The following is a 13,178-nucleotide window of genomic DNA, read 5'->3' as shown; positions in this document are numbered from 1 at the left end:
GTGTAAAAGCCACGATGCTTGACTGCATATATAACATACCAGCCTGTTATCGGAACCCAGATACTTCAAGTGAAAACTTGGAGTATGTATTCCTAGTCAAATAAATTATGGTAGCAATGATACATGTATTCATATAACACTGAAAGACAGTGGTGTAGCTAGGTGCCACGGTGCCCGGAGCAAGGGCATGTTTTGCGCCCCCCCCCCCCCCGATTTGTATATATGTATATACAGTGTGTATATATACTGTGTATATATACTGTGTATATATATATATATATATATATATATATATATACACACACACACACACACATATACATACACACACACACACACACACACATATATATATATATACACACACATATATAGGGGGCACAGGGCAGGGAAACCAGGACTAGGGGGGGCACAGGGAAGCAAGGACAGGGCAAGGGGGACATAGAGCAGGGAAAGCAGGGCTAGGGGAGCACAGGGAAGGGAGGAAAGGGCTAGGGGGGCGCAGGGAAGGCAGGGCTAGGGGGCAGGGAAGGCAGGGCTAGGGGGGCACAGAGAAGGGAAGGCAGGGATATGGGGCACAGGGCAGGGAAGGCAGGGTTAGGGGGGCACAGAGAAGAGAAGGCAGGACTAGGGGGCACAGAGAAGAGAAGGCAGGGCTAGGGGGCAGAGAAGGCAGGGCTAGGGGGGCACAGAGAAGGGAAGGCAGGGCTAGGGGGCACAGGGCAAGGAAGGCAGGGTTAGGGGACACAGAGAAGAGAAGGCAGGGCTAGGGGGCACAGGGTATGGAAGGCTGGGTTAGGGGGCACAGGGCAGGGCTAGGAGGGCACAGGGAAGGCTGCGCTAGGGGGGCACAGGGCAGAGAAGGCAGGGCTAGGGGGCACAGGGTATGGAAGGCAGGGCTAGGGGGGCACAGGGCAGGGAAGGCAGGGCTAGGGGGCACAGGGTATGGAAGGCAGGGCTAGGGGGCACAGGGCAGGGAAGGCAGGGCTAGGGGGGCACAGGGCAGGGAAGGCAGGGCTAGTGGGCACAGGGTATGGAAGGCAGGGCTATGGGGGCACAGGACAGGGAAGGCAGGGCTAGGGGGCACAGGGTATGGAAGGCAGGGCTAGGGGGGCGCAGGGCTAGGGGGCACATGGTATGGAAGGCAGGGCTAGGGACACAGGGCAGGGAACACTGGAGAAAAGTTAGGCTGTAAGAGGGTATGGCATTGAAGTGCTAGTTCTTCAACAGCCACTTCAGCCAACTTATGTATGTCTCTTGTTGCCATGGGGCCGGGTTCCTCCTGCAGCAGAGATCATGAAGGAGCCTGCAGGCACACACGGAGAGCTCTGCCCTGCTCCCAGTAGTGCTTTGCAGGAGGCGGGTCTCACACACAGGCAGCAGCACTGTGGTTATGGAGAGGCAGTTGAGCTCTCTCCTCCCTCTGCAATCTGCTGCTGTCTCTCCCCAGCGGTGACAGTCTCACACACTCTGTTGGGGCAGGGATTAATTGCTAGTAACACACAGCTCCCTGATGCTGCTGTGCACTGCAGTGTGAAAAGGAAGTTCATCTCACACTGCACACAGCAGCACCAGGGAGCAGCTGTGTCTTACTAGCGAGCTCCGTGCCTCCTCCTCCCCCCCGGGACATGACAGCCGGGACAGTGGTATCGGCAGTAGCCCCCCCCTCTCGCCGGGTCTGCCTCACGGTGGCTACGCCACTGCGTAGGGGGAGCATTACAGAACAGCGCGGGGGGCGGCGCTTTAGCAGGAGGCTCTGACGCCGGGCAAAGCGGGGAGCGGGGGAGCCGGCGGCAGAGAGCACAGCTCCGGCGCCATGTGATATGTCGGCGCCTGGAGCTAGTGCTCCACCGGCTCCACCCTAGCTACGCCCCTGCTGTCAGGCACAAAACCCCAGAAACATACAGTACAGTAGGTGATCACTGTGGTGTTATAGGCTTACCTTCAAGTTAGGAAAGTTCTGTAGGATATCATCATGAACCTCTTCCACTGATAAAATGGTGTCTAAGAGCTGTACGTCCGCAAAACTGAACTGGTTTCCAACTAAGAAGTTCTGATTTTCTAAGGCCTGAAATAATAAACAAGTTACCATTAGCTGTATACCATATACTATAATTTGGTACTCTTTACTTAGAAGGGCGCCCATCTCGGCCATCTCGGGCATTGAATGCACTAAAAAATCAGGTGCAATGCGACAGACGAGATGCCCGAGATTTCCCATAGGGAACAATGTTAAATGTCTCAATTGACCCGATTTTCCTGTTCAATGCCTCAATTGACCCAATTTTTCCATAGGAAACAATGTTAAATGGGCCACAGAGGCCAAATAGGCACCCTGAAGTGAATAATGGCCACCCGAATTGTTAACGCCACCCCACGATCAACGTCAACCCGAAGCGTGGCGAGCGCAGCGAGCCCGCGAGGGGCGGCGGTACGCGTCCTACGACCTTTTTATACCCCCACTATCCACGTCGGCGTGGAGTTGAGAATAGTCGAGCCCGAAGCGTGGCGAGCGCAGCGAGCCCCGCGAGGGGACGCGGATACCTTCACTGGTATCCGCGTCCCCTCGCGGGCTTCACAGCTGTCCGCGTACCCTCGCGGGGCTCGCTGCGCTCGCCACGCTTCGGGCTCGGTGGCTCGCTGCGCTCGCCACACTTTCTATTCTCAACTCCACGCCGACGTGGATAGTGGGGGTATGAAAAGGTCGTAGGACGCGTACCGCCGCCCCTCGCGGGCTCGCTGCGCTCGCCACGCATCGGGTTGACGTTGATCGTGGGGTGGCGTTAACAATTCGGGTGGCCATTGTACACTTCAGGGTGCCTATTTGGCCTCTGTGGCCCATTTAACATTGTTTCCTATGGAAAAATCGGGTCAATTGAGGCATTGAACAGGAAAATTGGGTCAATTGAGACATTTAACATTGTTCCCTATGGGAAATCTCGGGCATCTCGTCGGTTGATCGCACCCGATTTTTTAGTGCATTCAATGCCCGAGATGCCAGAGATTTTTTACTAACGATGCCCACGATCAAAATCGTGGGCGCCCTTCTAAGTAAAGAGTACCTATAATTTATTAATTATAATTATATAATCTATAATATATTTATTAATACTATATACCCTATTCCTCATCCTGGCAATGTTAGTAGTAGTAGTAGTAGTAGTAGTTTGTTTATTTATAAGGCGCCACAAAACTAATTACAAGGTAACGTACAGGGTGTGTTGATAAAATACAGCATAAATAGGGGGTATATTTGGTCGCATGCGATGCAATGCGGCCGATTTTTCCGACCCGATTAAAAAATCGGGTCCCATCGCATCTGATTGCATGCCTTAAGTTAAGGCATGCAATCAAAAAATTGGGCGCCCAGATATTACACAAGTACCACGAAAAACAATAGGATAAGTAGGAACGGATGGAGGGGTAGGGTAGGCAGGATAGGAGGAGCAAATGTTAGACTTGGGTATGCTGCATGCTATCAGTGATTTATGTTAACATGGTTCACTATATCTACAATAATATAATTCTATATTCCTTGTTACAGAGGTTCTGAGGGGCAGATTTATTAAGCTGGGTGAAGTGATAAAGTGTTTATCACCGGCCAATCAGCTCCTACCTATCCAATCAGCTCCTACCTATCATTTTTCAAACCAAGCCTGTAACTTCACAGGTAGGAGCTGATTGGCCGGTGATAACAACCAGACACTTTATCACTTCACCGAGCTTAATAAATCTGCCCCTCAGTCCTCTAACTGTACTGCACAAGTAAGTTAAACTTTTACTGGGTCAGTAATTATCCCATATTTTTTATTTTTGATCATTTTGTCAAGAACACTGTGACTTTTGTAATATTTTCTTGATCATTGAGCACTGTCCAATTGATTAATTTAATTAGACGTACCTACCTTCTAGCATGAATTACCTAATAAAAGTTAAGTTTTAAATTGTTCAATTATCATCAGTAAAGTGTGCCCCAAAAAGCCTTTGTTGTTCTTCCTTTTTCTGTCACTGTTTTCGGTTGTTATGCTGAACACTTTTGGGAGCAACCAACCAGACACCACTGTTCTATTGATTGTCAGTGGTAATTATGTTGGTTAAATCAAATTATGTACGTGATTATTAATAATTTAACTCTGCTCACCAGTGTCACTCCCGACCCATATTTTATAAATTCAGTAATTATCCCACCTACTTCCATATAAGGAATTCCTCAAAACATGGCCTGTTGGAAAAGCTGAGAACCACTGATCTACAGTACGGACACATTTCATATATTTTGATAAAGCCTTTAAGTCCCATTTAGCATTGTACCATAACAAATATGCTAAAGTGAGCACCACAAAATCCTTGGAAACTTGAATGGGCCTGCATCTTGGTTTAATTCACATCAGAATATGATATAAATGTGAATCACTTCACGATCCGGGCAAAGTAGGGTTGGGTGCCTAAAGGGCCTGGAGCTGGAAACGTTCAGGGGCCTATTATGAGAAGAGGAGGTGGTGAAGCCAATGCCATGCCATACACTTTAAGCCGCAGTGTTTCCCTAAAAATGTAAAAGTACAAAAATTGCAGAAATGCGTAAAAAAGGAATGCAATTTTAATACTTGATGATGATTACGGCAGACCATGTGGCCAGCTGGTGTCTCTCCGGTAATCATTCTGCTGTCATGATGGTGGGCCTAATTTTATGTGGAGGCTTAGAGCTGTAGCTCCATAAGCCCTTTGTTAATATGACCCTGAATCCAGGCATTAAGAACTTATGTTTACCAATAATGGGCTTATGCAGGCTTTCTCTGCGGTTTGCCTTCAGAGGTTATTCGAGCGGTTTACATACAGTGGGCACACTGGGTGAAATTAGCTGCCAGTTTCTCTCCCCTCCCCCTGCCCAAAGTGGCAGCAGCCTCTCCTTCCCTGTGCAACCCAGCCAGAGTAGACGCAGCATTATCTTCCTCCCCCAAATCGAGAGTAGCAGTAAGGTTCTCTTCCCACCTCCACCTCCTTCCGAGCAGCAGCTGCAGTAGCCTCCCATCTCCCCGCCCCTATAAGAACAAAGGCATTATATGTGAGTGGCACTGCTAGGGGCATTACATTGCAAGTGTCACTAATGGGGCATTACAAACAGCAGTAGTTGCCGGCTTCTCCCCCCAAGCGGCAGCCACAGTAGCCTCTCCTCTCTCCCACCCCATCAGGACAGAGGCATTACGTGCGAGTGGCAGTACCAGGAGCATTAAGTGCGAGTGGCAGTACGGGGGCATTACATGCTAGTGGCACTACTGGGGGACATTAGGTACAAGTGGCCCTATTGGGACATTGCATACAAGTGGCACTACCGGGGGCATTGCATGTTAGTGGCACTACTGGGGGGGGGAATTAAGTATGAGTGGCACTACTGAGGCATTGGGTACGAATGACACTACCTGGCATTATGTGCAAATGTGGCACTACCAGGGGCATTATGAGCAATAGTAGCCGCCGGCTTCTCCTCCCAAGCTGCAGCCGCAGTAGCATCTCCTTTCCCTTACCCCATCAGAGCAGGAGCATTACGTGTGAGTGGCACTACTTGGGGACATTATGTGTAAGTGGTACTACCACGAGCATTATGTACTAGTGGCACTACCAGGGGTGTTTTGTGTGAGTGCCACTACATGTGAGTGGCACTACCGAGGGCATTATGTACGAGTGATCTTCCTGCAGCTGCAATGGCCTCACCTCTCCAGCACACCGTCAGAGCAGGAGAATTATGTATGTGTGGCACTACTGGGGGCATTACATGCAAGTGGCACCACTGAGGGCATTACGTATGAGTGGCACTACCAGAGGCATTAAGTGCAAGCAGCACTAGCATGGGCATTACATACAATTGGCATTGTGAGAAAATGGCACTACTGGGGGCATTATGTGTGTAACCAGAACTACTGGGAGCATTATATGAAAGTGGTACTAAAATGCAATGGGCAAGGGCACAAAAGATGGGGTGCCATGACACCTCGGGCTTCAGGCCTGTCGTTACCATGCCTGGTTTCCCTCCAAGATCTAAACATGGACACAGCATATTTTAATTTTCTGTCACAGGATACTCCACAGTGACTCCTGCATGACCGGTTTGCCATCTGACCACTGCAATCAATAACCTGGCACTGGTTAATGTAAAGAGGGTCAGAAAAACACTCCCAAATTGCGAGTGGACTTTCTCAGCATTTGAGAAATATGGTGCAAGTCCCCATCCTTCCACATCACCTGACCCCAATTCCTTGTTCTATCAGTTGTAGCTGATTCCAAGAACATAACCACCATTTACCATCAATTGCTATTGAAACCCATTGAGGTACCATCTGCATTATCACTCACTACCAATTCCAGCCACCACTGGTGTCCACCATCGGTACCTGTTGGCAACAGTGTTCTCCCAGAGGGTGTGCTACACAAGTAAATCTTTCAGCTGCAACTCAACACGGTGTAAGTCATTAGTACCACATCACATCTATCGGTACACATTCAATAATTCATCTCCATTGGTTGCAGCCAATATCTTCTTAGGTTCCAGGCAATCCTAGTATCTCCTTCTGTTCCAGCTGATTCCACCAATGCCTTCATTACAGCCATTTCAAAGACTCAGACCCGGTCCTTGTGGCCCATTAGACTATGTTTACCTATTGTAACAACCTGCTGTGGGCCTCCCTGCCCACTCCTGAGTATTTGCTATCTGTCCACACCTTCAGGCTCTGAACTCTGATACCCTCGGTGAGAGTTTACTACTGTACCTATGCAAAGAAAACCATTAAGCCTCCTTGTTGTCACTTCTCTCCAGCCCTAGAGCCATGTGCCAAAACAGGTCAGACAAATCCCGCAGGAGTGACAAACAGCAGATATACTAAGCCGTGAAAAGTGATAGAGTAGAGAGTGATAAACGCAGTCTGTTACATGGCAGTGAGGACTGTTGTGGATATGTCACACCTTCCGTAAGGAGTGTGTGGAGGAAAGGGGGGCGCAATTGACAAGGGTCGTTTCACCAGTGCAAGCTGCTGCTTAAAACCTGATTTTAGTGGAAACCAGTAACGTAGACTGATTCATAGCCACGCCCTCTTTTGCATGCGGGCGTGGCTACCCTCATCCGCCGCCTATCTGCCGCCGCTTCAGAGGGGAGGGGAGGAGAGCGCTCAGCACAGGGCGCATATCTCCTAGTCCTTCCCCTTCACTCTGTCTATCTTTTTGTCCCTGTCCATGCCGTCAGCCAATCAGTGCTTGCAGGCAGGCTCCTGATTGGCTGCGGGAGCGTGAGCCAATCAGAGATCGCGGGCCGGCAGCCAAACAAGAGCCAGCCCGCGAGATATGGCTGACAGGGAAAGACTCCTAGAAACAGTGAGGGGGAAGGCGATATGCGCCCTGCGCTGAGTGCTCCCCTCCCCTCTGAAGCGGTGCGGTGGCACTGGCGGCAGGAGACACAGGACAGCAGGCCAGGGGGGACACCGGACTGGGGTGTGGGCAGGAGGGGCATGTGCTGCGCTCTCCCCCGCCACCCCCACCCTCCCTAGCAGCAGCAGCAGATGGAGACAGCAACAATGGGGAGTTGCTGGTATGAAATTCTGGCACTGTGGGGCATATGTGTATCTGGCACTGTGGGGGCATATCTGGCACTGTGGAGGCATATGTGTATTTGGCACTGTGGGGGAGTATCTGGCACTGTGGGGGCATATGTGTATCTGGCACTGTGGGGAATATCTGGCACTGTGGGGGCATATGTATATCTGGCACTGTGGGGGAATATCTGGCACTGTTTGGGCATACAGTATGTGTCTCTGGCACTGTGGGGGCATATATGGCACTGTGGAGGCATATGTGTATTTGGCACTGTAGGGGAATATCTGGCACTGTGGGGGCATACTGTATGTGTATCTGGCACTGTGGGGGAATATCTGGCACTGTGGGGGCATATGTGTCTCTGGCACTGTGGGGGCATATGTGTATCTGGCAAAATGGGGGCATATCTGGCACTGTGGGGGCATATGTGTATTTGGCACTGTGGAGGAATATCTGGCACTGTGGGGGCTTATGTGTCTCTGGCACTATGGGAGCATATGTGTCTCTGGCACTGTGGGGGCATATGTATCTCTGGCACTGTGGGGGCATATGTGTCTATGGCACTGTGGGGGCATATGTGTCTCTGGCACTGTGGGGGCATATCTGGCACTGTGGGGGCATATGTTTAATGGACATCACATTGTGCGGTGTAATGGGCATCATGGTATGGGGCGTAATGGGCATTACAGTGTGGGGAGCATTGGTTAATTGCCATCACAGTGTGGGGTGTAATGGGCATCAAGGTGTGCGGCATAATGTGTAATCCGCCCCCTTCAGTGATGCCGGTGGCCGGGCCCGCCCCTTTTCTTGACGGCGGCAGCCGGGCCAGCCCCTTTTCATCACGGCGGCAGCCGGGCCTGCCCCTTTGGCAGCCCGGGACTGCCCAAAACAGTGATGTCGGCGGGCCCGGTCTGCCCCCCCCCCTTACGCTGCCCCCGTGCAGTGGCGCCCTGCCCACCCTAGTTCCTAGAAAGAACACTATCAATGCTTAGTACATCTGCCCCATAATGTGTAACATGGCTATTAATTGCCATTTGGGCATGTTTGTAAACTATTGGTTGAACAAACTAAGGAGTAGATGTCCATTTATAATGACCCTAGTTTTATTTACAATATCTACAGTAAATATGCTCTCCTCTACCTTAGAGACACTGCTGTCCCTCCAAATCAGTGCTATAATTTTTTTTAGGTACATAAAATAATACATAAGCATGTATTGCCCCAACTCCCATCCCCCCCCCCCTCTTTGGTGTTTTCAAGGTGCTCTAGGGAAGCAAAAACATTTTCCAAAATAGTGGACGCATGTAGAAAATGACACCATATAATAATGGGTGCAATATAAACAGGTGCACACTGGATCTTACTTTGTTATATACTGGAAAGTATCTATTCAATGCTCTGTCTTTGATGAGATTTCGTTGTTTCTTCTGCTCATCTTCATTTAAGAAGGACAGTGATGAGACCAACGTCATCAGGTCAGTGCATCCATCTACATACATGTCAATACTGAAATGAAATTAAGAACTGACAAAGTAAAGTATATAAAGGTCTTTAACGGTTAACTTTTACTGTATTTATATAATAAATTATATTATACCCACATTTCAGCTAAATTGAAGAGTCAGATTCTTAGGTACTTGTGGAGTATCACGGCTCCCATCGCATGCCATCGCATGCCATATATAGTGGCATGCGATGGCATGCGATGCGATTTTTACCGATTTTGGCCGTTTTTTTTACAAAATCGTATGCATCGCATGCGATTTGATCGCATGCGATCGCATACGATTTTGCACTGAAAAGCATCCAAATGCATTGGAATTTGTATTAAACATGTTCAATGGCCCCCAACTGGCATTTTTGAGGCTGTACCACCCCCACTATCAACGCGAACCCGAAGCGTGGCGAGCGCAGCGAGCCCGCAAGGGGCGGCGGTACGCGTCCTACGACCTTTTCATACCCCCACTATCCACGTCGGCGTGGAGTTGAGAATATAAAGTGTGGCGAGCGCAGCGAGCCACCGAGCCCGAAGCGTGGCGAGCACAGCGAGCCCCGCGAGGGGACGCGGACACCTGTGAAGCCCGTGAGGGGACACGTATACCTGTGAAGGTATCCGCGTGCGCTCGCCATGCTTCGGGCTCGGTGGCTCGCTGCGCTCGCCACACTTTCTATTCTCAACTCCACGCCGACGTGGATAGTGGGGGTATGAAAAGGTCGTAGGAAGCGTACCGCCACCCCACGCGGGCTCGCTGCGCTCGCCACGCTTCGGGTTTGCGTTGATAGTGGGGGTGGTACAGCCTCAAAAATGCCAGTTGGGGGCCATTGAACATGTTTAATACTAATTCCAATGCATTTGGATGCTTTTCAGTGCAAAATCGTATGCGATCGCATGGGATCAAATCGCATGCGATGCGATTTTTTTTCATACGATGGGCATCGTCGGAGCCGTGATACTCCACAAGTACCGATTCTTACAACACGTGCCTGTCAGGGCAGCGTCACAGCACACGCCTGTCAGGGCAGCGTCACAGCACACGCCTGTCAGGGCAGCGTCACAGCACACGCCTGTCAGGGCAGCGTCACAGCGCACGCCTGTCAGGGCAGCGTCACAGCACACGCCTGTCAGGGCAGTGTCACAGCACATGCCTGAGTTTCAGGGCAGAATAACAGGGCAGTGTAAATTTCATGCTTGACTATTCTCAACATGACATACTGCATGTGTATAATGCTGGCCGGGCCTGTCAATCACCCGTGGAACCCCGCCCACCGTTATATACACTGGTTTGAGTGACAGATCTGGCTAAATATATAAGAGATTACCTATCTTACATCCCTATTTTCTAGAGATGTGCGGGCTCGGATTCCCCAGATCCGAGCCAGCACGGATGTCATCAATCCGGGCCCGGATACGAGCAGCGCTCGGCGCTTCCCGCCCGATTCGAATCCGGGCGCACGGGCAAAACGTCATCGCCCGGCGTCGGATTCTCGCGAGATCACGGAACCCTTAAATTCCGCAACCTCGCGCCGCCATCTTCACTCCAATCTCGGAGAAGGGTAGGGAAGGGTGTGCTGCTGCTGTGTGTGGTCTCTGCTGGGGCCCGTGCTGCTGTGTACTGTGTCTCTGCTCAGTGATCAAGACATCACCATTGCAAGAATGACTGGTGCTGTGTTCTGTCTCTCCTTTGTGCTGGGGCCTGCCTCTGCTGAGTCTGCTCCTGTATAGTCAGTCACAATGTGATAGTCCACTGGTGCTGCTAGTGCCACTGCCTGCCCTGCACTGCCTAGTGTCTGCTGCAGTCTGCTCTCTGCTGTTGCCACTGGCTAGTGCCTACCAGTTCCTATTGCAGTATATAATTCCAGTATGCTGTTGCCCCTGGCTACCAGTACCTATCACAGTATATAATTCCAGTTTGCTGTTGCCACTGGCAGTGGCTACCAGTATTTTATTTATTGCAGTATATAATTCTAGTCTGCTGTTGCCACTGGCTACCAGTATTTATTGCAGTATATAATTCCAGTCTGCTGTTGCCGCTGGCTACCAGTATTATTTATCACAGTATATAAATCCAGTCTGCTGTTTCCACTGGCTACCAGTATTTATCGCAGTATATAATTCCAGTCTGCTGTTGCCGCTGGCTACCAGTATTATTTATCACAGTATATAAAAATCCAGTCTGCTGTTTCCACTGGCTACCAGTATTTATCGCAGTATATAATTCCAGTCTATTGCCACAGGCTACCAGTATTTATTGCAGTATATAATTCCAATCTGCTGTTTCCACTGGCTACCAGTACTATCAGTCCAGGGGTGCCCACATGTGTGCTGTATCCATCCAGGGGTGCCCACATGTGTGCTGTATTTGTCCAGGGGTGCCCCCATGTGTCCTGTATCAGTCCTGGGGTGCCCGCATGTGTGCCGTATAATTCCAAGGGTGCCCCATGTGTCCCATATCAGACCAGGGGAACTGCCCTTTTTTTTTATGAAAATAAAATTAAGTTTTTTTTTTTTTTTTTTACTGCAAGGGCTGTTAAATGCGCTGTTGTCCAGGGGTGAGCCAAGAGTGCTGTATAATTCATGGGGTGTTGCTAAGTAAGGTGTGCTGCTCTTTTTTATAATTAAAAGAATACACATTTTTATTTTTACTGCAGGAATTTGTCTGCCGTATAATTCCATGCCTGCCGCCATGTGTGCCGTAACAGTCCAGGGGTGCCGCCATCTGTGCCGTATAATTCCATGTGTGCTATATCAGGTCAGGGGTGCCACCATCTGTGCCGTATAATTCCTGGGGTAAGCCAAGTCTGCCGTATAATTCATGGGGTGCTGCCAAGTGTGCTGTATTAGTCCAGGGGTGATGCTAAGCGTGCCATTTCAGTCCAGGGGTGATGCTAGGTGTGCCGCATCAGACTAGGGGGGATGCTAAGTGTGCCATATCAGTCCAGGGGTGATGCTAAATGTGCCGTATCAGTCCAGGGGTGATGCTACCTGTGCCATATCAGTCCAGGGGTAATTCTAGGTGTGCAGTATCAGCCTAGAGGGTATGCTAAGTGTGCCATATCAGTCTAGTGTTTGTGCCGCACACTTGTGTGGCTTATCATAGTTATCCAGCTACCTCGGTGCAACCTTTTGCCCTAAAAACAATATTGTAAGGTGTGAGCTGTTCAGAATAGACTGTAAATGAGTGGAAATGAATGTTATTGAGGTTAATATAGCGTAGGAGCAAAAAAAAAATAATTCTGCGATTTTAGCAGTTTTTATGCTTTTTTAACAAAAAAATCAGAACCCAAAACCCAAGAAATCCAAACACAAAACACTTAGGAGGTGTTTTGGCAAAACCCATTAGAACCCAAAACCTCAAGGTAATCAGAACCCAAAACGCAAAACCCGAAAAGTGGCCGGTGCACATCTCTACTATTTTCATTAACTGGGATATCTGAGGTTTTTGTTCTATTAATGTATATTCTATTCCATGTGGTACCTGTATTGGGTTTTGAAAATCTATAGAAATATTACGGTCCTATGAATATTTATGTTCTGCTTTATAATTAGCATAAATGTAGAAATGTTGCTACCTATTCTCTATTAGGCATTCATTATCAGTGCAGTTTGCTGTGCATGAGCTGCAAAATCGCAGCAGCTTTTTATTTCAGGCTGTGACTGGGTCTTTATTTAGTAAAATGCCTTTTTCGGGCTGTAAAACTGTCATCTTTTTTTGGCAGGCTGCCTTATACATTAGGCTATAACTGTATCTTATCAGTGAACTGCCTTCTGGTTCTGGCTGTACAGTAACTGTATCTTTTCCACTCAGTGTCGGAACTTGTGGTCATTTGGCCCAGGTGCAAAAATATAATTTGGGCCCCCCTCCTCAACTCCAATTTAAGTTAACAATATGGAGCACAGCAGTGGGTGGTAGCAGTGGGCCCCTTACTCTTTAGGGCCCTGGTGCAATGCACCTGCTGCACCAATGGTAGTTCCGCCTCTGTTTCCACTGAACTGGTACACAGTTTCAATTGAATCATATCTCCGGGTATTTCGCCCGTTTTAGGTTTCCGGGTGTGGACGATTTTTATTTAGTAAAAAAAAAAAGAAGAGAAGTACTTAC

General features: G+C 49.3%; 1 protein-coding gene and 1 long non-coding RNA gene across 8 annotated transcripts in view; one reads left to right on the top strand and one right to left on the bottom strand.

Annotated features, from left to right (window-relative positions):
• Positions 1 to 13,178, top strand: part of LOC146064160 (uncharacterized) — a 103,349-nt gene that overhangs the window by 47,799 nt on the left and 42,372 nt on the right. The gene's annotated exons all lie outside the window — the stretch shown is intronic.
• The window catches only part of LOC146064157 (glutathione S-transferase 3-like), a 44,712-nt gene that overhangs the window by 4,627 nt on the left and 26,907 nt on the right, over positions 1 to 13,178 (bottom strand). For all 6 annotated transcript variants that reach the window (XM_083177341.1, XM_083177345.1, XM_083177344.1 and 3 more), the window contains 2 exons: positions 8,943 to 9,084; positions 1,943 to 2,068 (listed from right to left, as the gene is read on the bottom strand). In XM_083177341.1, the coding sequence (XP_083033467.1) occupies positions 1,943 to 2,068; positions 8,943 to 9,084 (268 nt within the window). The remainder of the gene's footprint in view (positions 1 to 1,942; positions 2,069 to 8,942; positions 9,085 to 13,178) is intronic.

This window comes from Crinia signifera, chromosome 3 (assembly GCF_055691185.1).
Source record: "Crinia signifera chromosome 3, ASM5569118v1, whole genome shotgun sequence".
NCBI classification, from domain to species: Eukaryota; Metazoa; Chordata; class Amphibia; order Anura; family Myobatrachidae; genus Crinia; species Crinia signifera.
This window is presented reverse-complemented; position numbering and strand designations above follow the sequence as displayed.